This window comes from Gorilla gorilla, chromosome 1, assembly GCF_029281585.2.
Source record: "Gorilla gorilla gorilla isolate KB3781 chromosome 1, NHGRI_mGorGor1-v2.1_pri, whole genome shotgun sequence".
NCBI classification, from domain to species: Eukaryota; Metazoa; Chordata; class Mammalia; order Primates; family Hominidae; genus Gorilla; species Gorilla gorilla.
This window is the reverse complement of record NC_073224.2, coordinates 178,652,994-178,678,754: the sequence shown is the minus strand read 5'-3', so window position 1 is coordinate 178,678,754 and position 25,761 is coordinate 178,652,994. Positions and strand designations below refer to the sequence as shown.

Sequence of the window (25,761 nt, the reverse complement as noted above, 5' to 3'; positions counted from 1 at the left end):
ATAACATCAGGAGTATTAGGAAATGGTGCCCATTGCATTCCTCTCCCGTGGCCTTTACTGGGAACTGTGCTGGAGACTGTGTTATTTCATCGGGGTTGGCTGCCACCAAAGTGTGGGGAGCCATATGTTAGCTATTCTGTGCAGTAACACCTGCACTCTATATCACAGGCAAGCTTATATGCCTGTAATGATAAGCCTGCCTATGTAGACTTGTGAGTGCACAGTTGCAGCACAGTTGGCCTGCTCTTTGGGTGTGGGAAGTAGAGTTCATGGAGGTAAACCATTGCCAAGCAGGAGATTTGTACTCTCCCTCATGTTTTGTCCATGTGAAACCTTTGTAAGTGCAGTGTCCACATGCCCAAGGGGCCCTCAGGTAAAAACACAGATAACAACATTGCTCCAGGGTTTTTCTTTATTAGAATTCTGTATTATCTAACATGATTGGTAAAACCACGTGAGCTCCTAAATTGTGGTTTTTAGTGACATTCTATAATTCACTGCTGACCTTCTCCCCAGTGTTGTGACTTGGAAAAAAATTCAAATTAAGACTTTTTTTTTTTTTTTGAGACAGGGTTAGACAACGTGGTCACCCAGGCTGGAGTGAAGTGGCACGATCATGGCTCACTGCAGCCTCAACTTCCCAGGCTCAGGTGATCCTTCTGAGTAGCTGGGACTACAGGTGCATGCCACCATGCCCAGCTAATTGTTTGTATTTTTTTTTATTTTTATTTTTTTAGAGATGGGGTTTGTTATATTGCTCAGGCTGGTCTCAAACTCCTGGGCTCAAGTGATCCTCCTGCCTCAGCCTTCCAAAGTGCTGGGATTACAGGTGTGAGCCACCATGCTCAACTTCAAATTAGGACTTCTTTACAATAAGGGTTATTCTATTCAGAATCTCATTAGATGTTAAAAAAAAATCAAACAAAAACAAAAAAATACTTTTTAGTAATTCTGTCCCACACCTTTTACTTTTAATTTGTATTTTTACTTTTAATTTATATTACTTTTAATTTTTTTACTTTTAATTTGTATTACTTTTAATTTGTTCTTTCCCACCTTTTACTATTAATTTGGTGTAGCTTTATCCTTGCACATATGAACAGAAATATAGTAAATTAAGTAGTAGGCAAGGATAGGCCAAGTCAAGGATAGTAGTAGGGCAAGGATAGAGCCCAGGGGGAAAAAGTAGAGGGGAAGTGTGTTAGTCGTGACAAATTGTATTCAGAGAGAATGGCTTCAGTGGTACTGATAAGGAAGAAACAACCTTCCCACCAGGTTGTTTGATGAACCACACTATTAGACCATTCTTGCTTAACTATAAAGGAATATCTGAGGCTGGGTAATTTATAAAGAAAAAAGGTTTAATTGGCTCACTGGTCTGTGGGCTGTACAGGGAGCATGCTGCAGGCATCTGCTGGGCTTCTGGGAAGGCCTCAGGGAGCTTTCACTCATGGCAGAGGGTGACGCAGGAGCAAACAGGTCACATGGCAGGAGCCGGAGCAAGAAAGAGAAGGGGTTGGGGAGGTGACACACACTTTACAACCAGATATTGCAAGAACTCACTATCCTGAGGACAACACCAAGAATATGGCACTGTTTCATTCATGAGAAATCTGCCCCCATGATTCAATCACCTCCCACCAGGCCCCACTTCCAATATTGGGGATTACAGTTCAACATGAGATTTAGAGGGAGCAACATCCACACTCTATCAGACACTTTCCCTGGACTGTAAAGCTGGAGTTTTGGTTTGGGTAAAATCTACTGAGTCCATCATTTGGTGAGAAAAAAAAATCTATGGTACTTAGATGTGTACATCAGGAATTTGTATGTACACATTGATTACAATAATGGTTATAATCCGTCATCATCTTCCAAACCTGTTCTAAGTGCTTCGGCCTCTGGAGTAGGTGTTCTTACTCGTGCAGTTAGGGAACAGTGCCTTAGTTAATTACATTGCTTCAGTTACTGTCTGTGTGACCTTAGACTGTGCTTTATCTGTAAAATGAAATTATAATATGTAATAGCACCTACCTCATAACACTTTGAAAATTACAGGAAATAACACATGGCAAAGCTGAGGAGAATATCTGGCATGCAGTGAGCACTCAGTAAATATTAGCTTGTATCACTTTATTGTTATTGTTATTCTTACAACCACAAAAAAACTGTGTCACTTTCCTGCACTTCACGTCACTAATCCTGCTGGTCTTTGATGACTTGTATAGGCCATCACTGCTTCCGCAAGGCCTTCCCTAACCCTTTCACTAGTTTAATGCCCCCCTCTGTGCCCTCAGAGCCTGCTTCCACTACCAGAGCCCTTACCACATTGTATTGTAATGGTTCCTCTGTTGGCCTGCCTCCCCTACTGGACTGCAAGGACCTGAAGGTCAAAGATGTACACTCTAATGCCTACCGTAGTACCTGAAGCAGAGAAGATATTCAACAAAGGTTTCTTGGGTAAATTATTGAAAGTTTAATTAACTTGCTTAAGGTCACAAAGCTAGTAATTGAGTGAAACCCATGTCTGACTTATAAAAGTAAATAATAAGCTATAAGAAAAATGTTCCTCTAATAATGATAATGCACTAAATTATGATTCCACCTGATTATTACTTACAGAATACTCTCAAAATTACTTGAAACCTTCCAAATTTTGGCTCTATCATCTCTTCAAACCTCTGTCTGACAATAGTACTCACTTTATACTCTGCCTCCAACATATACACTTGACTTCCTATCCATAGGGTTATCCTTGTTGCCCCCCATAAATTTGACTTGCACTTTCATCTCCTCTCAAGCAGTCATCAGTATTTATTGAGGCCTACATTGCAGCGACCTGTGATGCTCTAAGGATACAGAAATGATACCAGAAGGTGGTGACATTTGAACTGGATCTTCCTGGTGTGAATCAAGCCTTCCCCACTAGCTCTTCTTTGAAAGAAGTTTTGACTAATCTGTGAGCCCTTGATGACACGAAATATTTTGATATATGTTCTGAGTTCACTGTTCGTATTTGTTGATAGGTTGGCATCAATAGATATTTGTTGAATGAATAAATCAGGCTGTAGAGAAACATTTTAGGTTTATAATTAAAGCACCTGAAACAAAAAAACACTACATTTAGCTTCTCTCTAACCCTTTTAATGGTAGTTGGAACATCAGAAATTAGCCATTGAGCTTACTGACTCTTTTTCTAACGATTTACTGTATAATAGAGCAGAATGCTATTGGCTTCACCAGCTGTGGCCAGAAGGGCTCCATGTTCAAATTAGCTACAAATCATGTCCCTCATGGCATTGTTGCTAATGGTGACACTGAGGGTCAGAAATGCCTACGGTAGTGAAAAATATTTCAAGTGCCCCTGACAGTTAACATCTGACAAGAAAGTGCTTTTCTCTGTGTGGGTTTTCGAGGGAGTAAATGAAATTGAACTCGCATACATATATGTTTGTGTATACATGCATATACATGGGACTTTGCATCTGGTCTGTGACTACGCTGCAACCTTGGGAGATTTGATCGATTTTCTAATGTTAGAGGTAGGAGTTTAACTAAGGGAGTATTCTTTGGTAATCGCAAAGCAGAAGGACTTCCATGCAACCTGGTACTGGGTAGCGGCCCTTGGCTCTTAATTTTGTAAAAATGACAGATATTCAATAAAATATCAGAATGATTAGAGGGAAAAAATTAGAGCTAGAGGAGCTGCCCTACTTCTGAACAAGCAATTGAAACAAAGGCACTCATTGGAATTCATGGTTGGTTGACATTATGTAGCCTGTTGTTGCTTAATTTTGTTTCCTGTATATTTTCAGGGTTGTGTTCATTTGGTTTTAGCAATAAGGACGGGTCATTTTGGTGCTGTGTCTTTTTAGTTCACCTGCATCCTTGAGTTGAGAGCAGAGAACAGAATGCATATTTATTTTCAATTTTTACATGTTATTTCATATTTCCATAGAGTCTGTGGACTTTTAGGTACAATGATGCTGTCGTGAACAAATAAGATGCTGTCTGAATGTTCCTGAGAGCTTTAGTGCAGTGAACACACCTTCTCAGCAACAACAAAAGGAGATCAGGGAGGCTTGGCCAATGTGCTCTCTCGTCCACATACGGACTGATAAGCCAATCTTCAAAATCAAGATTCTTCCAGAAAGTCCAAATTGTCGAGTTTATATTTATAGACCACATGTCTGAGAGTCTCCTCCCAACCCCCCTCAACCAAAGATAGTAGTTTAGATATAACAGTTTTTAAAATCAAGTTCTCACTATAAAATCTGAGTTAGATACTTGGGTAAGGGTGAGGAGTAGAGGGTATGGCTGAGGAAGAAGGGGCATTTCAAAAGAATTGTAATAATCAGTCCCTGACCTTATAAGAGTTTATATTCTAATTACAGAGAATATAAGTCAGACAGCTCAACAGTGGCAAGATCACATAGTACTAAATACCTGCTGAGGTCTTAAGGCAGTGTTTATACACTAGAGGGTATTTTCCCCCAGGGACCATATGGCTCTCCTTAAGGGTATTCAAAAATGTGTGAGGGCATTTTTGGTGCTCACAAGGAGGGGATGTTGCTGGCATTCAGTGGTGCAGGCCAGCGATGCTGAGCATCCTGAGGGGACAGGGCAGTTCTGAACACTGGAACTGATTCCCCTCCAAATGCTGATAACCCTGATGAGAAACACTGTAGTGGTTCCGAGAAGAACGAGAGCGCTCTTACTTGGAGCTGAGTCTGAGATGTCCTCAACACGTTCTGTGAGTCAAAGGTTCCGTTCCCTAAAATCAAGGAAATGGCCTGGATCATAAAGTGCTTCAATGATCAAAGTCAGTCAAGTGAAATGTGTCGATCATTCTCCTGCCTAAAAGGCCAAATTCTTTTAGCATTGATTTAAAGCTATAAGGAATCAAGACCCTTTCTTTAATGATGCTTTCTGATGATTCTCCATTTGTATTGACGGAAGGAGCTAAAGTGTGGAGGCTCTGCACTAGAGGGTAGTTTATTTTAAAAAGTTATTTCTGCATTTAGTGTTAATATTAATTGCTTATTTTATATGCCTTTTTATACCATCTGAAGTACTTTCACATCTAAAAAAATTTAAATAACTTTTTTCAAAAAAATACTGAAAAATAAAATTAGATTTCTAAATTAAATAAATTAAATTCAGTTTCCTAGAGCAGGCAGCATGGCATATTTAGTTATCAACAGGAATTTTCAGCAAACGAAAGTCTTTTAAAAAATAAAGTGAAACTGGAAAAAGGAAGCCATTTTTAATTCTTTCTCTATATACTTCTGTACATCATTTATGAAAAAGTAGATAAAACTTGATCTCCTGCAAGTAAGATTGACCTAAGGTCCATTTCTAGAGTATTAGTAGTCATCATCCCAAAAATATAAGACCAAAATTTGTATCCTTATGTCTAGAATAATGCTTGGCCCCTGTAGATATTCAATATGTATTTAAAGAAGAGATGGTGATTTATATTTGAAAATATTTGAGGAATTATAAACAATTATTTTCATAAACATACATAAATATATATACTAATATGATTATATTTAGGAATTAGATTTCTAACATTTAAAATAGCTTAGAGACTAAGTACTGTTATTTCTCACTTTTTGTAGAAAAATCAAAAAATTCTAGAGAATTTATTTTTAATAATTTGTTACTAGCTTTAGAAAATAATTTTTTTACTCAAAAATTCACTTAAATAAAATTACATTATCTACATTTTGATTTTTATAGACAACTTTTATAAGAATACTTGCATTATTTAACATTCCATGTGAAAAGAGTGTGGTTATTTCTTAATTTTTTTCTATTAAAAATTCCCTGTATGATTGAAGATCTAAGATATAAAGATTATGTTTGTTATTTATAACAGTTATCATTTTTTGAACACATTCTGTGTTCTAGGTTCTTTGCTAAGCATTTTAAGTGTACTATTTCATTATTCCTAATGACAAACTTATGAAGTAAGTATAATCATTAGTGTCATTTTACAGATGCAGAAATTGAGGCTTAGGATTTTGGAATTATAATTTCTGTAATACTGCCCCTCCTACTTTATTGTAAATAAATAATATCTTGGAAATATGATTTTTGAAAGATGAATGAACATTTTGCCGTATAGATCCCTTTACAAGAGAAAAGACAAGTACATTGCAAATTCACCCTGATTCATATTTAGCCCTGAGTATTTGTTTTTTTCAGATCACAAACAACTAAAAACTATGAAACTTACTATGTTTGATAATTACATATTTTACATTAGATATATAACTTACTAAGTTCAAAACTAAGTCTGGAGAAGGTGGATAAATAAGTCGAAATTAACTTCATTTTAAGGGAAGTTTTACAAGCAATGGTAATAAGTCGCTGAGGAGAATGGACCCCGGCATGTTGGAATCCGTGGTTGCAAGCTGACACTTTGAGGGAATGTTCTTAGCAAAACACTCACTTCAACGGAAATTAGGTCAGCCTTCTGGAACATTTATCATGTATACCTGTCACCAGCAAGACCCAGTCCTTAAAGTGAATTGAGATCACAAGCAATGGTCCCTCCTGCTCTGAGCTGCAAAGGACACTCTAAACCAATAGTTCTACAAATATGTGAGCTTGGCAGACGCTCCCATGAAACTGAAGCCAACACCCATATAGTTGCTCTGGGAATTGAATTCCTTAATACTTTGTTTATAGAATTTTGAAACAGCAAATGGATTTGGTCTGTTCTGAAAAAACAATCTGTCCTGTGGCTTGTTTGGAATAACATCTAGAGTTGCTATAGAAGGATGGAGGCAGATGACCCATGTCTGATTTGGAAGACAGTTTCGCCAGTTTCTTCTCCTTGTCCTTTATTGTTCAGCCAGGTTGCTTTTTGCTCGACTCAAGGTATTTGCATAGAGGAAAGGCCACCTTCTACCGAAGCTAATTTGATATAGAAACTAGAGTAGTTAGCAAAATCCAGAGCTAAAAGAGTTAGCAAAATCCAGAGTAATGGAAGGTAAGATAGAGTGTATGGTAAAACCAAAACAACGTAAATGAGTCATAACCCAGTGCCCTTTCAGTAATCATATGGCATCATTCTGGTGGTTTCAGAGCAGTGTCAGCAAGTATGGAGTCCTGTGTAGGAATCTGAGAGTGCATCTGTGTCAGTGTACGTGTACTTCAGCCCAGTGAATATAATTCCTTGAGGATTTTATGCATGGAAATTACCACATTCACCAGGTAGCCTGTATCTACTGGATTAAGTTACCTTGCCTTGGAAAGGAAGTAATTACTAATCTTTCTCTTGTGTTTATGTTTGGCAAACTACACCTAAAGACTTCACTAAAAAATTGCTAAAATATATATGAAGCCGGTTGAAAAAAAGATGAAATTATACATATGTTTGTGTAGTAGCAGGAATCTTCCATTACATCTCAAGAATAAAAGGAAAAAACTATTTAAGAATAGATGTTTCATTTCTGTGTTCATTCATCATAGATATACTGAGTACCCACCATATGTCATACATTGTACAAATGGTAGAATCAGAAAGATGAGAGAAGTAAGATCCCCACTTTAACTGAGTCCTTATTCAAGCTGTATGTGTGTCTGTCTGTCTGTTTGCGAGTGACAGATCCTTAAACAAAAAATAATGATAACCTATGTGAAATGCCCCAGTAGAGGTTATTTTAAAACTCAAGGAGAGAACTCTATAACTTAAAGATATTTTGTCTACAAAAAGGAGCGAAGGTTTTATTCGAAGAAAGAGGAGCCTGTTTTATATGAAAATCCTGAAGATTTGAAGGGGCTGAAGAAGTAGAATGGATATGGAAGAAATCCACCAATGATTTCTTCCTGGAAGAATTAAACACACACACACACACACACACACACACCAACTTTCATGATCACACTCTATTAAGCCAGGACCAGGAAACAATTTCTAATCAGCACTCTGATCTGGGCAGAGATTGTGCAGTCTTTTATACCAGGCCTCAGATCTGTGTTCTCTATTCACACATGCTCACTTCCAGCTGTTGTCATTGAAATCCCACATAATCTTCCAAGGTCAAAGGGCAGTCACCCATGGCTGCTGCAGTTAAAAGGTTATGCTGATTTCTGTTGTCAAATATTGGCCCTTTTCTCTTCCAATCACTCCCATTCTACTTTTTTTTTTTTGAACAAGAAAAATCCAGCCTAGAATTGCATTACATGACTTTAAAGTCTTAAAAGTGTTCCTCCATTGTGCTAACACGACATGGCCTGAACAGTCTAATTCATTCTGTTACATTTCACAAAGAATTTTCTGGTACTTCTAAAATACTTTGTGCTAGGCCAGCAAACTTCAAAGTATTGTGACCCACATGATTGTGGCCTGCCATAGTATCTGCAGAAGTGAATAATACAGGTTCCAGAATTTAATAAACACGGTGAATTTTGACATCGATAACTAATTACTGGGTAAATGAGCAAGAATTACACAAAAAATGACTTTTGAAAAGATGAAAGCTCTTTGCATTTTGTGGTTCTAAACATTAGCTAGTTTTATTTTATATTTGGAGATGTATATAGTAGTACATTTAATATTTGGAGACTTAGAAAAGTAATTGTAAGGATTTTTAAAAAATATTATTGCTTCACTCCATCCAGGATTTTCTTTCCATGCTTGGTGAACCAAAATCAGTGTTGAGTATCTTAAAATTAGCACATGGCCCCTGGCTATCTACTTTCATTATCATTGCATGTGTCCTCAGGTGGTTTAGCAAGCAGGATTCTCTGTAAGTGGTCTGTCTCACAGCCCTGTGTATAAAACCTAAAAAGGAAGAAAAGGGAGATGGGCCATTATGATTTTTTGCTGTTTAACATCCATGAACCAGGGTAGCCCTCAGGTGATCCAGTTTCATGTCTGTTTCACTTAAGATAATCAGTTTCTGATGTATTCAGGGAATACATTTCCCTGTTTTTTCCCTAGTATATGTAAAAGTTCATAAGCAGAAACTAAAGCTATTACAAATAGCTTGATCCATTTGCAAATTACCAGTTGTTACTGTCCAAGTTTAGAGGAAACTTTGATGCAGAACATAAAAACAATAAGTTTGCTTTTTAAAAAACCTCTTTAATTCAAAACCGGGTTAATTAAAAAATGTTAATTTATAGTGCATTAAAACCATAAAATTAATTTTAAAATATTAAGCTTATAAAATACTGATACTATGCTAATTACAGAAGACCTTAGCTTTTCTAATATGATGCAAAATTGTCTGTTTTTTAAAATGGTGCTAAAGTAAGTGTTTAAATTTTAAAAATAATCCCTAAAGATTATTTTTGTTTCTCTGTTCTTGTACAAGTCTAAATTTTCAGTTGAGTCCGCTTGCAAAACAACTGTTTCAGCTTTTAAGACTAATAAATGCATAATTCTAAATGTTTAGGGGAAATGGGGAAAATAATTTGTTGACATGACAAGAAAGAGAGAGAGAGAGAGAGAGAAAGGGAGGGAGGAAGGAAGGAAAAGGGAAGGAAGGAAGGAAGGAAGGAGGGAGGGAGGGATATTTAGCCTGGAAGAGAGAAAATTAGGTTGAGGAGATGTCTTCAGATATTTGAAGGATAGTAGAAATAAAGAGAGCCAACATTTGTTCTGCCTATACCAGAGGACAAAATCTAGGTAAATTACAAGTTATAGGAAGGTAGACATATTCAGGGAAATATGATTTTTTAACCCCTCATTTTTTATTAACCACAATTTTTTTGTTGCAACATGACGATTATTACTCCACTACTAGATGAACTTTAAGGTCCCTTCCATATCCAGTTCATTGCGTGATGCCATGGATCTGATATTTGCAAAGATACAAATAGGTAAAAATCTTTTTTCACTTTTATTTTTAGATATTTTGATATCTAATAGACATAGTCCTTTAATTGCTCAATCACTTGGAACTTAAAACTCATAAACTTTCTTTCTATGAAGTCATTCGGCAATCACATTTAGTTTAATTAAATGCTACCCTTCCTTTATTAACTGCAGGAATTGGTGAAAAGATGTGACAAGGCCTTTGGATTAGACTGGGTAATTAAGTCTCTGATGCTAAAAATCATGGATTAAAATGGGATAAAATTCATTATATAAAGAGTGGTAAATATACCTGTGTTCTAATCCTAATTCTGCCACTATCTGTGTGACGTTAAGCAAGTCACTTAACTTCTCATGTCTAGTTTAAAAGCATTCCTATGCAGATTAATAATACATACTGTACTAGCAAAATATGTTTGTAGACTGGAATTGGCCTGAGGGCTGCTAAGTTGTGACACGTTAGATTCAAAAGGGATAAGTTAGTAGATATGTGGGTTAGGGTAAGTACTTAGCTACTATAACAAAGCAACCAATAAAACGCAAAAACATATAGTAGTTAATGTATATTGAAATCTATTTTTCTTTCTGTTAATATTCCCAGATGAGCAACCTAAGTTGGCAGGATGGTTCTACTCCACAGAATCATTCAGGGTCCCAGGTTCCTTCTGTCTTACTGCTCTGCTATTCCACGGGTGTGTGCCTGCATGGTAGAAAGTGTTCTCGCTCATAAAAAGGGGTAGAGACAATGTTCAGGGCAAGAATTTCCTTTCAGGTACGTGGGGGTAGAAGCTGATTGTATCACTTGTGTTCACTTTCTGGTTGTGGCCACTCCTAACTGTAAGGCAGTCTGGAAAGTGTGCTTTCTGGCTATCAACCACGTATATGTGTAACAAACAGCAGACTCATCACAGGAAGATATTGCAGTAGTCTTTATTAGTTTCTAATGTTCTCCTAGAAAGGTATTACAAAAACATGAATTTTATATAAATACATTACTGAAAATCTTGGTGTAAATATCTGCCTTGACTGGGGACATAAGCCCCCAAGAGTAAGGACCTTGTGTTATTACCTGTTGCATCCCAGGTCCTAGGATTGTGGTTGCCATGTAATAGACATGAAGTAAACATTTATTGAATGGAAGCAGTAAATTAAATATTGACTCTGTCTCTATGGCTATGGCAGAAATCATTGAGTGAGCAATGATGGCAAAAACAAACAAAAAAACACAGATTAGGTGTTTGTATTGAGTAACAGTAAATGATCGGCACAGGGAAATTTGGAGCCACAGAAGAAGGCCAACAGTGTGTAAGTCCCATGACACATACTTCTCAAACCTCTTTTTGCCTCATTCTTCTTTTGGTCTAAGAGTACATTATTTCCATAATGGTGACAATTTCTTAATGTGTCATGATAAACCAAAATGACAATCATAACCATGTTACAGATGTATTTAAAGCAATCCGTGTATTCATCTGAGAATCTCAAAACACCTCATCCATATTATTAGCTGACAAACATTTCTGCATTTTGCAAATTCTCAGGCACAACTTTCTAGATATAGAAGTGTTTCAGCCTTACTGTCAGTCCAACACCATATGTCAACCTTTTAATGTTTACCATAAGCACACTACCAAGTGAATTTTTCTCCACTATCATAAAGGTTAATCTCACAAACAGAATATATATGTACTTTTATTGCTCCTGTGTTCTTTTTTAGATATCTGAATTTTTGCATTTCTTTAAACTATAAGGAATTATTCTAAAAATAAGCCGTATCTCAAATGTCACCAGTGAGTGGCAGAACAATTTAAATAGTCACTATACAGTCAGAAATCAGACCAGAAATCTAAAATTTGGCATTAATGGATCAGCAGAAACATCCCTGCACCTGACTGCTCAAAAGGAAAAACTGTTTTCCAAGATACTCTAAATTAAGAGTACAGAAGTAATATCACTGTAGGTGAGCTAACAAAAATTTACATCACGCTTTAGAGGACTACCAAATAACAGTATCGTAAGTCACTCATCTGAATCACTAAATAAATATTTATTACACACCTAGAATAAAGGCTTATGCTGGGCCCTGTGGACAATGTGAGATAATGAGACCCAACCCTCCCCTCCCCAGTTTGTTGTAGGAGTGCAGAGATAATACATATAAACAAATAACTGTCCAGTCAGGTAGAAAGAGGCAAGTGCCGTAAGACAAGCAGAGAAGTTCTCCTTAATTGAACAGTGTCTCCTGAGCACACCTAAAATGTTCTGTGTTGGGGTGAGAGGGAAGATTAACGAGCCACATTCCCACAGGTGGCTCATAAGCCAGTGGGGAATTCACAGAAGGAGAAATTAAAATTCCAAGGAGGGAGTCTGGTTGATGAGGTAAACTTTTCTTTAGAAGGATGAGAATGTAGGTTCCCTGAGAGCAGTGTCCCCAGGGACTAGCACAGACCTGCACAGCACAGGCAGTCCAAAATCCTTCTGGAATATAAACAGCGTGAGAAGGAGGGAGCTTTTCCCGTCAAGTGGCCAAGGCACACCAGCATGGAGAAGCCTGGTAATCATTGGCCTGTCTTGTTATTAGGGATGGAACCCTATTTACCAAAGGAAGACTAGAATAGAGATGAGTTCTTTTTGATGAAATGACCGGGGTATTGCGGTTTGCCTACATCCCTTAACCAGACGAGATTTGATCATTTAGAGCTGACAGCCCCTTGATATTCCAGCAGAGAAAACAAAAGTACCATCTTGGATATAAACTTTCCTTCTCAGATGCAAAATTAACTCGTTTCTTGGACCTGAAAACTTTCTTTAGTGGTCAGCCTCCTGTGTGGTTTGTTCCCAGGTGTCTCTGGCCTTGACCTCTGAACAGCTCTTCAGGGTTACCTGTCTCTCTTCAAATCTTAACTTTGTTCCTCTCCTGCCTGCTAAAAGGCGGATAGATGTTCAGTTCCTCCATGAAATGAGATTTGGTTCCCATGTAATGGCATTTTCCATAATAACTGCTGATATCATCAAGGTAAAGAGAGCTGCTTCTCCTAACTACCCATGAAAGAATTTAGCTTTTTATGTTTCTACCTCTCCCATATAGTTTAATCTCTCCCCACTGCGAGTATGACTGACTCCAAGGTATTGAAGTCTGTGCTCTAATTGGGAATTCAATGAACAAGACTTCAGTGAATGAACTTTTTTAGCCATATTATATAAAATGAAAAAGGATCTGCTCCTCATTTCAATCTCCTGTACAATTGCTCCTGAACAGTAGTACAGAATTGTAGAGATAGCGCATTATGCAACCTGGCTTTTTATCTGAGACATACTTAACGAAAGCACATGTTTTGCACTTTTTTTCTGAGAGGCCCTATTCAAAATGTAAATCTTGGGACCTTTTGGGAGTGTTTAATCTGCTTTCCGACGGAGGATCTTTCAATACTAATAATATCTGAATTTGGAATCACTTAAACTCACCTTTTTATTTTCTTTTCCACTTTTTTCTTACTTTGCAGTAAAGTAGAACAATCAGATTAGTGTCATTTCCCTGAAAGTCATTTTTAAGATTTGGTTTGTGTTCGTGAGAATGAAATATTAATTCACTCAGGTTTGCTTAGTAATTGTGTTAGCAATATCACTTTTTCCATCATTTCTTAGGTTTCATTTCTCATTGCTGTCTTCTTACAAAGTTCATCAGTGGGTTTCCAAGCAATTGGTAAAGGAACAAGAGCAGTTTCATCACCATTTAAAGTTACATGGAGTGTTTACACAGACCTTTCCATGGGGACATATTATAAACATAATCTAGCCAAGGCTGTCTGATAATACTGTGTGAAGAGATGGTTACATCAAAACCTGCCAAAGAAGGCTAGGCGTGGTGGCTCACGCCTGTAATCCCAGCACTTTGGGAGGCCAAGGCAGGCGGATCATGAGGTCAGGAGATCGAGACCATCCTGGCTAACACGGTGAAACCCCATCTCTACTAAAAATACAAAAAATTAGCAGGGCGTGGTGGCAGGCGCCTGTGGTTCCAGCTACTTGGGAGGCTGAGGCAGGAGAATGGCATGAAAGAGAATGGCATGAAACCCAGAGGCGGAGCTTGCAGTGAGCCGAAATGGCGCAGCTGCGCTCCAGCCTGGGAGACAGAGCTAGACTCTGTCTCAAAAAAAAAAAAAAAAAAAAATCTGCCAAAGAATTATACTCTTTATTTTTCTGATTATAGTGCATTCACGTATGTTTTACCTTCTAAATTGCACACATTCCACTAAGGTAAGCCTTGGGAGGCAAGTTGCTGGTAGGGAAAAGGGATGAAATTGTTATTTTTGCAGTGACTTTCTCAGGATCACACAAGATCTTCTTTTAAGCTTGGACTAGATCCTTTTTGGGTGGAGGGAGCTTTATGGCCATGATGGACAATGCTACTGCCCTTTAACTCTATTTTTACTTGAACTTTAAAAATATGAACCATAAAGGGAACAATAAGACAATCCCCAGGCATTTATCATCAGAAACGCCTGAATCAATCTGACCAGAAGCTTCATTGCCTGTCCTGTCCTGATCCTGTTTAGTTTGGAGGGAATATGTGGATGGTTCATTTTCATAGTTTCCCAGTACAGACTGACTCAGTTTTAGTTTAAACTATATTGCTGGAAATGAGAGAAAGAGACAGAAATAAGAAGTTCTGCCAACGATTTTACCAAGAGGAAAAATGACATAGGTGAGCCCAGTTTGAGTTTCATTCACTCTGAGGCATCTCAGGAACACTGACCCCGTCAGGCAGTGTGTCAAGACCTGGAGGGCCAGAAGCACAGAAGATACTTCCCATCCTCAGAGGGCTTACAGTCTAATGTGAGAAAAAGACAAAGTTACAATCAAGTACGGCAGGTCCCAGGTGAGAAATATAGAGTATAACTGGTCAGTATTCAGAAGGGAGAAAAAAAAGTGTTCCCCAGTGGTGGGGGCAGCCAGGGAAGACTTTTGTGAGAGGTGACAACAAAGCTGAGTTCTAAAAGACACTTTAGGAGGTGGTTAAGCTAGGAGTAGGAAGAACAGATGTTTCAGGAAGAAGGAGCTGTGTCAGGGGATGGCAGTGAAGCAGTGCAGTGAGGAGCTTGCAGTTCACTTAGGTCAAGGGTAGGGCCAGAAGTGAGAGAGAATAAACAGAGGCTGTATCTAGGTCCCATGCCATGGGAAGGAGTTTGTACTGTACTCTGAACGTTCTGTGGGGCTCTTGCAAGCATTCTTTCTTTTTAAAAGAAAAAATATATATATATATATATGATATGTATATATCTACTTACATGTATATATCTACTTATATATAAATATATATTTATTATATATTTTTTCATTTTAATAGTTTCCCAGTGCAGATCAGCTCAGTTTTAGTTTAAACTATATTGCTGAAAATGAGACAGAGAGACAGAAATAAGAAGTTCTGTCAAAGTTTTACAGTATATATAAAAATATATATTTACATATATATATTTCATTTCAGTGACCTTTGGGGTAAAAGTGATTTTTGGGTACATGGATGAATTGTACAGTGGTGAAGTCTGAGATTTCAGTGCATCCCTCACCCAAGTAGTGTAACTTGTACCCCATATGTAGGCTTTTTGTAATCCCTCACTCCCTACACAGCCGCCCCCTCCTGAGTCTCTGCGGTCCATTATATCACTCTGTATGTGTTTGCACACCCATAGCTTAACTTCCACTTGTAAGTGAGAACATGACGGTATTTAGTTTTCCATTCCTGAGTTACTTCACTTAGAATAATGGCCTCTGGCTCCATCCACGTTGCTGCAAAATACGTTATTTTGTTCTTTTTTATGTGTGAGTAGTATTCCATGGTATATATATACCATATTTTCTTTATCTGCTCCTTGGCCAATGGGCATTTAGGTTGGTTCCACATCTTTGCAAATGTGATTTGTGTGGCAGTAAACATACACATACAGTTGTCTTTTTGATACATTGACTTCTTTTCCTTTGAGTAGGTACCAAGTAGTGGGATTGCTGGATCAAGTGGTAGATCTACTTTGAGTTCTTTAAGAAATCTCCATACTGTTTCACATAGAGATTGTACTTATTCTTACCAGCAGTATATAAGCATACCCTTTTCACCACATCCATGCCAATATCTATTTTTTTTTTTTACTTTTTATTAATGGCCATTCTTGTAGAAGTAAGGTGGCATCTCATTATAGTTCTAATTTGCATTTCCCTGATGATTAGTGATGTTGGGCATTTTTTCATGTTTGTTGGCCATTTGTCTATCTTCTTTTGAAAAATGTCTGATCATATCATTTGCCTACTTTTTGATGGGATTATTTTTTTTTTCTTGTTGATTTATTTGAGTTCCTTGTCAATTCTGGATACTAGTTCTTTGTTGGATGCATATTTCTTGTAAACTTTCTGATAGGGCAGGGGGCTCAGAACACATTGGATTTGTCTCAGTTTCTCCAACATCTTGCTCTTTCCTGCCTCAGGGCCTTTGCTCATGTTAATCCTCTGCCTGAAGAGCTCTTTCTTCTTTTCCTGTTTGGCTCCTTCATATCTTTCAGATATCAGCTCTTAAACAAGACCTGCCCTGGCCACCCTTTCTAAAGCTTTTGATATTTTTCTCCTTCATATCATTTATTTTACATATATTTTTTTTTCTTTTTTTTTTTTTTTGAGACGGAATTTCGCTCTTATTGCCCAAGCTGGAGTGCAATGGCACGATCTCGGCTCACCACAACCTACGCTTCCCCGTTCAAGTGATTCTCCTGCCTCAGCCCTCGCGAGTAGCTGGGATTACAGGCAAGCGCCACCATGCCCGGCTAATTTTGTGTTTTTAGTAGAGACAGGATTTCTCTATGTTAGTCAGGCTGGTCTCTAACTCCCGACCTCAGGTGATTCGCCTGCCTCAGCCTCCCAAAGTGCTGGGATTACAGGCATAAGCCACCGCACCCGGCCTATAATTTTTTTTTTTTTTTTTGAGACAGATCTTGCTCTGTCACCCAGGCTGGAGTGCAGTGGCGCAATCTCAGCTCACTGCAACCTTTGCCTCTTGGGTTCAAACGATTCTCCTGCCTCAGCTTCCTGAATAGCTGGGATTACAGGTACGCGTCACTACAGCCGGCTAATTTTTGTATTTTTAGTAGAGACAGGGTTTCACCATGTTGGCCAGGCTGGTCTTGAACTCCTGACCTCAAACGATCTGCCCGCCTTGGCCTTCCAAAGTGCTGGGATTACAGGCATGAGCCACCGCACCCAGCCTCCATTTATAATTTTTTTCTTTTTTTCTTTTTTTTTTTTTTTTTTTTTTGAGATGGAGTCTCACTCTGTCGCCCAGGCTGGAGTGCAGTGGCGCGATCTTGGCTCGCTGCAACCTCCGCCTCCCAGGTTCAAGCTATTCTCCTGCCTCAGCCTCCTGAGTAGCTGGGATTACAAGCGTGCGCCACCATGCGTAGCTAATTTTTTGTATTTTTAGTAGAGATGGGTTTTACCGTATTAGCCAGGATGGTCTTGATTTCCTGACCTTGTGATCTGCCCACCTCAGCCTCCCAAAGTGCTGGGATTACAGGTGGGAGCCACTGCCCCCGGCCTGAGCCACCATACCTGGCCTATCATTTTTAAAGTAATTTTTTTTTTTTTTTTTTTTTGAGATAGAGTCTTGCTCTGTCACCCAGGCTAGAATACAGTGGCACGATCTCGGCTCACTGCAACCTCTGCCTCCTGGGTTCGAGTGATTCTCCTGCCTCAGCCTCCTGAGTAGCTGGGATTACAGGCACTCGCCACCATGCCCAACTAGTTTTTGTATTTTCAGTAGAGACAGGTTTCACTATGTTGGCCAAGCTGGTCTTGAACTCCTGACCTTGTGATCTACCCAAAGTGCTGGGATTACAGGTGTGAGCCACAGTGCCCTGCCGTAATTTTTTACATGTTTTTAGCTGTTTCTGTAAACTCCCTGAAGGTGGGAACTGTATCTTGTGCCCCTAGCATGATGCATGGCACATAGTAGGTACTCCGTAGACATTTATTGAATAAATGAATAACTCATCAGATTTGCATATCTGTCAGACAGCCCTGGCTAAAGGGTGGAGAGGGGATTGGAGAGCAAGCCAAGAGAGATGATAGACAGCACAGTTAGGAGGCTTTCCCACCATGCTGGTGAAGTGGGAAGGTCCTGAGCCACAGTCGCAGGAGGGCGATGGAGACATACATAGAGTCAGGAATCACAGAAGCAGTGGGGACTGGTTGGATGTGGGTGATTGTCAGAGGCAGGAGTCAGGGATGATGCCAAAAAACTAGATGAATGGCCGATGGTTCATTGAAATATGGAATTCAAAAGAGTAAGAACGGGTTTTGGGTGCAGTAGAAAATGGATTCGGCTTTGCGCATGTTGGTTCTAAGAATACCTGTGGACTATCTGGATGGAATGCCCAACAAATACTTAGATTTATGGGTTTGGAATCCAGGAGATAGATCTCAGTAAATGATAAAGAGTTGAGAGTCATTGGCCTGTAGATTCATTCATCTACTCATTCAGTAAATATTCACTTACTAACGTGCTTTGTCTCAGGCATTAAGTATACAGTGGTAAATTAAAACATTATTTTAGTTTTCACAAATATCACAGTCTAGACTGCTAGTTGATGACATGGAGGTAGATAAAATAACTTAGGAAATAGATACACCCCCTCCCTCCCCCCACACACACGCACACATCTGCACACACATACAGGGAGAGATGAGCACAGACCCTGGAGAACACCAACATTTAAGAGGTGGACACAAGAAAAGGGGGCAACCAGGAGAGGGTGGTAATTTGAATGAATGAACGCAAGGGTCTTCCCAATTCCCAAGTCCTTGCACCTAAATTACCCTAGCCTTTAAAATATATTGCTTGCTTTTTTGGTGGCAGGATTAAATTGCCTTGTGTTTACATTCACGCTATACAGAAATTCATGTTAGTTCATCCTTAAAATGAGGAATTTCAAAGATTGGAACTGAAACAAGTATCAGCCTGTAAGTCAAGTAAAGAAGGTAGGGATGAGCAAGAGCTGGAGATCAACCCAGATTTTCCTATTCATCTATGAATTTCCTTGTTATTGTTCTATGTGTTTTAAGTCAACCTTAATGTACATTGTGGTTAGATTTCCTTTGCTGTGATCTGTGGGATAAATGTAATGTTGATGGTCTCCCTATAAGAAAGAGATGTTGTGGTCTTTTTTGCCAAGACCTCATTAGAGAATTTTATTTATTTATTAATTTTTTAACTTCTCAGTTCTCTTAATCTAAGAGACAGCATCTTAGGTGCTTACCAAAGCCAATTGAATACTTGGGTATGGGTGGTTTTGAGAGGTGAAATTTCTTGAGCACTTTGATGGTAAAATTTTGCCATTTTATTTCAAAAAGCAGTTTACAATTATTGTCTATCCTAAAACTTGGAACTGTTTCATCTCAAATACCATAGATTATGTGTTTGATATAAAAGTTAACTGAAATTTAAAAAAATCTCAGTAGAAATTTCTTATGCAAAAATCCAGTGTAACCTAAAAAAGACAAGTAACTTGCAGGTCCATTTATACTCCTCCAAAACATGGCAAGTTTTTGCATGTGTTTATGTGTATGACATTTAGTAAATTTATTGGTAGATATGCAGTGCCACAGGTAAATTTGCTTTCCCTCAGTATTGTATGAAATCTAGCTTTTATTAATAACAAATTTTGTTTATGGATTGTTATATATTCAGATTGGTCTATTTTCTTTTATTGCATTTTCTCAAGGTATGTTTCTTATGTCAAAGAACAATTATTTCAAAAATCCCTTCGGCCAACAATTTTTTGACCCAGATTTTAAAGCAGGGAAAGACTAAGCTGACCTTGGAGTGATCTCTCAACTAGAATCTACCTGTGTGAGAGTCATAGAATCAGAAAATTTTAGAGGTAGAGTGGGAAACTACATATCATAGATTATGTGTTCCTTGTCATTTATAAGTTCTATGTTTCTGAATGCATCATAAAATTAAATGAGTAGTTGGTGATCGACATAATACCAGGTGTCTTCAAGGGAATTAATTGCATCCAGCAAAAATGAAGCAGAAACAAAGTTCGAAGATTAATCACTTTTTGAACCATTGATTTATTATCTTTTCTCAAAAAAATCAACAGACACACAAAAAAATTTGGGGTGTATAAATAATCTGAATTTTTATTTGTGCTCAAAAGAATTTGTTTTCCTGTTTTGTGAGTTGGGGCTTGCTTTTTCTATTTTGACTTTTTAAAAACTCACCCTATGGTGCCTCTAGAAAAGAACACCTTTAAATCTTGTTTGAGTTAAATGAATAGATAACTAATTCCAATCAAATGTTTCTTTAGAGAATAATGTTTAAAAAACTATGATGGAATGCAGCTCCCCTAGTGATTCTTAGATATGCTGTTTTTATCCCAATTGTTAAGGTCTTAGAGGTCACCCAAGGTAACTATTTATTGTAAATTGTCTTTTGTTTCATATTTCCGGTTGAATTTTTTTTAACCATTTCAAAAATCAGCTAGTTGTTGTACCATAGCTTTGCACAACCTTGAAATTCAAACCAAAAATCTATCTGCTTAGCTAAATGACTGTGCCCTCCCACATAAACCCCAAGGAGAGCAGAGAATGAGATTAGGCACCACATGTGTTAATCATAATGAAACTAATATTTAAAGCTCTGTTGTCAAATGTCTTGTATTTATGACACTTTGTTTTCTTTTGTTTTTGTTTCCCCAGGACATTTGGGCTTCCAGGACAGTTTTGTCACATCAGGTGTTTTTAGTGTCACTGAGCTAGTAAGAGTGTCACAGAGTAAGTATAATTTTGCTTTGATTTGGTACAGATTTGCCTTGGTTTGTGCTTACTTTCTGCCTAGGACTCCTAGAGACCAAAAAAGCTTTCAGAATCTCCTTTTCATTCACCCATTGGAAGAATTTTGACACACAGTTTGTTTGACAACCAAGAATTTAAATCAGGAGAAATTAAATATTATTTTGATGTGAGGCATAAAAGAAAGACCAAAATCCTGAGGTTCTCATATATTCTGAGGCTTCCCTGATTTCTAAGAAATTCTGCATTTTAAAAGAATTTGTTTTTGACCTTTAAAAAATGCTAATGCCCTCAGTATGAGTGACACAGTCTGGGATGATCATTACCAGTTTGTCAATAATCACTAACAGTGAATGAAGAGTACCTGTCACCATCTTGCTCCATTGATCAAAGGCCCATTCAATTGATTGTAGTTTTGTTATGACATAATCTAGCATGCACACACACACACACAGTTGCCTTCCCTTAGGAATCTCTTTTTTCTTATTTAAAAGTACAAATACAATGATTATGATGTTCCAGGTCCCAGTAAGAAGAAGGAAAAATAAATACCAAATATTAAAATTTTATTTTGTTTTACTCCTCCAACTACTTCAAAATACCACTTGTAGGTAAAATTTACATGGTTAAAATTGGTTTTGAGCAGCATCAGCCCTTTGTGGAATGAGCTGGAGTAAAAAGAAACATTTTCATTTCAGGTTCATACCCCCCATTCACTGTGTTACAGGCTTGCAAGATTGACTGAGTAAGCCGGTCCATCTCAGGACATGACGTCAGGTCAAACAAGTCAAGCCATCCTGGTCCCAAAATCCTGGATTTTGTCTGTTCTTATTTCAGCCACTCATAGGCTAGGAGAGTCTTCAGAGCACAGAATGTGATATACAGTGTGGGAACAGGGGAGAATCTAATGACTACTGTTCATTTATTTACTGTCTGCCAGGCACTGTCGTAGGCCTTAGTGTAAGGTACATAAGTTAATCCTTGCAATAAGCTTTTCAGACAAGAAATTACCCCATTTTTAAAGATGAGTTAAATTGAGGGTCTATATAAGTTATTTATCCAAAGTCAAACAGTGAGGCCAGGCACGGTGGCTCACGCTTGTAATCCCAGTACTTTGAGAGGCCGAGGCAGGTGGATCACTTGAGCTCAGACCTGGCCAACATGCCTGGCCAACATGGTGAAACCCCGTCTCGACTAAAAATACAAAAAGATTAGCTGGGCATGGTGGTGCACGCCTATGGCCCCAGCTACTCAGGAGGCTGAGGCAGGACAATTGCTCGAACCCGGAGGGTGGAGGTTGCAGTGAGCTGAGATCACACCACCACACTCCAGCCTGGGCGACAGGTGAGACTCCATCTCAAAAAACAAACCAACAAAAAATTCAAATAGCGGATAAATCGTTAAGCTAAGTCTCTATAATGCCAGTATCCGTACTCTTAGACTGGCCCAAAGGAACTTGAAGAGATCTATAGCATGAGACTAGACAGGGAAACAGTGGGAAGGTAACTGTCGGGGTTAGAATTGTGGGAGTCAAGGACTCCCAGGTTGATGCTGAGGTATTCCAGTGTAGAAGAGTTGGAACCCTAAGAAATGAGACATTAGGAGCAGCAGGTCGTAACTTGGAAGAGAGAGGTTGCTGCCATGGTACTGAAGCGTACTGAAAGTACCAACCAGTTAAGTAGACACTACGTTGCCTTGTTAAGCTGGAGAGGATATGCTGCCCTAGTTATAGCACAGCTGATTAGGCAGTTATTTGCCATAGACAAATAGCAGTGCATCTGTATATATCTTTTTTTTTTAACTTCTTAGGACTTTTGAACACAATAAATATCTCACATTTTCTTGTAATTGTAATAATAACCGTAATATGGGGAGTATTTGTATATATATATCAGACTATACCAGTCATAGTAGCATTATAGGAAAATACATTCATTGAGCCCTCACTGGGATCTAAAACATAGCCTTAAAGAGTGAAATGAAAATCCTTTTAAGCGTAAGATTGGAGCACTAGCCATTTTATTCTGCCCTGGATGCTGCAATTCTTACATTTAGTCCTCATTACCATCAGTGTTCCCAGGCCTGGGGGTTGTATGAGAAGGCCCACACAGTACAGAATCACCCCCAGCCTCTCCTCCTCCTTCCACTCCCTGTCTTTCCTTTTAAGGTCTTATATCCCAAAGCTTATCAGTTCCAAGTTTGAGTAGAACTCTGGTCAGTCTAAGATAGCTTGGCTGCCAAATGAATTCTAAACCTGCCTTCAAGACTGCCAGAGATTATGGCTGAACAGAGATTGAGTTTGCAGAGGGACCTGGACTTGTTTCCTGTCCCTGCTTAGGGGGTTGCTTAGCCAGTGCCTGGCATCATGAACATCCTTTGGCTCTCAAATGCTTTTTGATTCTGCACACTGCTGTGTAATCGCTCTGGGACTCACTCACACATGGCCTCGTGCTGACGGAAACTGTTTGGCAAGAGTGGGTCTGGGCTGTGTCAGCTCGATCATGGCTTCAGGCCAAACTAGTCGACTGTAGTCAGGAGACCCCTTTTTCTTAGAGATAATCTAGGTTTGTCGGGGTATATTTCACAAGATTACCTTGGCTGCTGGGGTAAGGATCCCCAGCTCAGGTTTCGTCACCTACGCACCCTCCTGAATGGCTTAACACTCAAGCCGCATGCTGGAGTTGAAATCCCTCAGCATTGCCTTGCAAGGCTGCCCTCCTCCTTGTTCCCCCATGTGGGAAAAGAGAAGCACCCGTTTCAGAACTATGGTGGATGCTTTTTGCAGTTGAGTGGACCTGGGGTGCATTCTGTATCCTCGAATAGAAATAAGCTAACTGGCTGGGCACGGTGGCTCATGCCTGTAATCCCAGCACTTTGGGAGGCCAAGGCAGGTGGATCACCAGAGGTTGGGAGTTCGAGACCAGCCTGGCCAACATGGAGAAACCCCATCTCTACTAAAAATACAAAATTAGCCAGGTGTGGTGTCGGGCGCCTGTAATCCCACCTACTCGGGAGGCTGAGGCAGGAGAATCGCTTGAACCCGGGAGACGGAGGTTGCAGTGAGCTGAGATCACGCCATTGCACTCCAGGCTGGGTGACAAGGGCGAGACTCCGTCTCAAAAAAAAAAAAAAGAAATAAGCTAACTGGCACAAAAGGTGATTAAACACATGATGTTAGCCCTGTTAGGAGTGTGATGTCATATAATATAAAAAATTAGAGTAGCTAGCATTTATCAAGCATATAGCATGTATCAGGCATTGTGCTGGGTACTTTGTAAGCATTATCTCATTCAGTGCTCCCATGGTTGGTGTTACTGTCCCTTTTTATAGATGGAGTCTGTGATGCTCCAAGAGGTTAAGCAACTTGCTCTTTTTCCTTTATTCTACTCAACTAGCTGACTGCCTACCTTTTCATCAAAACCTCTCCTATAATTGCATTATAGAACTAAATAGAATCCAAGGATTCTGTGCTTTTATTGAATAATCACTTCTTGTTGATTTGATACACTTTTAGCTTGTTATTTGTGCATTAAAAAAAGGTTAAAACTATTTTCATGTAAACCAAAGCAAGTAAGATACTTAATTAATTTTTTTTCCTGGATTTGTTTTTAGGTGTGAGTTTGTTTTTAATTAACAGACTTTATACTTTTTTAGGGCAGTTTTTTAGGTTTACAGTTTTAGGTTAACAGAAAGTACAGAAGTCCCATATACCCCTCCTCCAAAACAGTTTCCCCTATTGTTAACATCGTTTGTTAGTGTGGTACATTTGTTAAAATTCATGAGCCAGTATTGATGCATAATTAATAATTAAAGTCCACAGTTTACCTTAGGGTTCACTCTTGTACATTCTGTGGGTTTTGACAAATGCATAGTGACGGGTAGCCACTATTATGGTATCATATGGAATAGTTTCACTGCCCTAAATATCTCCTGTTCTCCACCTGTTCATTACCTCCCACTCCCCACCACTGATCTTTTTACTCTCTCCATAGTTATGCCTTTCACTTAGATGTTTTTAATGGTCTCAGTGTCCTACAATCTCTGACTATTTTGCAGATTTCTTCTTAACCTTCTGTTATCTATCCCAGCCCCATCCAGTCCCCTGCAATTATACCTAATTATGACTACTTACATGGGCTGAAAATTTCACAGTCATCATTAATGATGGCTTAGGTTGAGATTTTTCTCCCTTTCTGGATCTTTAGTATTCGGTTTTTAAATTTGCTAATACAAATATTTACTTTCACTAGGTTTCCAGTTAGTTTTTGTTTTTCATTTTCTTCCTTTTAAATATAAGAGAGGAGGGAGGTGCTATTTCAGTATTTCCTCATGTGGATTCACTGAAATAACTATGTGCTAAGTGTGTTGTTTTTAATAGCGTTACTACCAAGGTGGCAATGGCAGAGAAACTCAGGAGAAAGCTGCTGGCTTAGCCTCACAAATTCAGAGGTGAGGGATTAGGCAACAAGGATGTTTGCCATTGAATTATACTGATCAGATATATGAACCTGTTGGAATCAGGGACTCCTGCTGGCCAACTGAAGCTGCAATCTTCTGTGAACTCCCCTTTCCTCCTTGCCTCCTGCCCACCACCTTTTAATTTTTTTTTTCATTATCATCTAAAGTCCACGAAAGGCAAGAATGGAAAGTTCTGCTTCCATGGCAAAGAAAATACTGTAGCATAAAAATCTATATTTGTTCTCTTGCTAGTTTTTCCCCCATGTGGTAGGACCATCTGAAAGTAGCTCAATTATTTATTGCCTTGTTCCAGGGGAGGAGGAAAATACAGACCACTAGATGCTGTGCCAGAGAGAGAGAGAGAGAGAAGTATTCTCTGCTTTGGGGAAGGGGGTTTTACAAGTGTTAACAATGTGGTTCAGAATCACTAAAGTTGTTTTAGCATAATACTATGAGGAAAGAGACAAGAACCATCTGTTGAAATGGCTCTTACATGATTCTGCATTTTCAAACAAAGCCTTCTCAAGGCATTTTTAGATTGGTCTCTTTCCCTTGAAGTTGCTACAAAGAGAGCCCACTCTACTAGCTGCTAAATGATGCTGCTTAGATAGCTCTCTCTGTCAGCACCC

General features: G+C 38.8%; 1 protein-coding gene across 4 annotated transcripts in view; it reads left to right on the top strand.

Annotated features, from left to right (window-relative positions):
* The window catches only part of NFIA (nuclear factor I A), a 388,160-nt gene that overhangs the window by 234,811 nt on the left and 127,588 nt on the right, over positions 1 to 25,761 (top strand). For all 4 annotated transcript variants that reach the window (XM_055361791.2, XM_055361718.2, XM_019019125.4 and 1 more), the window contains exon 4: positions 20,582 to 20,656. In XM_055361791.2, the coding sequence (XP_055217766.1) occupies positions 20,582 to 20,656 (75 nt within the window). The remainder of the gene's footprint in view (positions 1 to 20,581; positions 20,657 to 25,761) is intronic.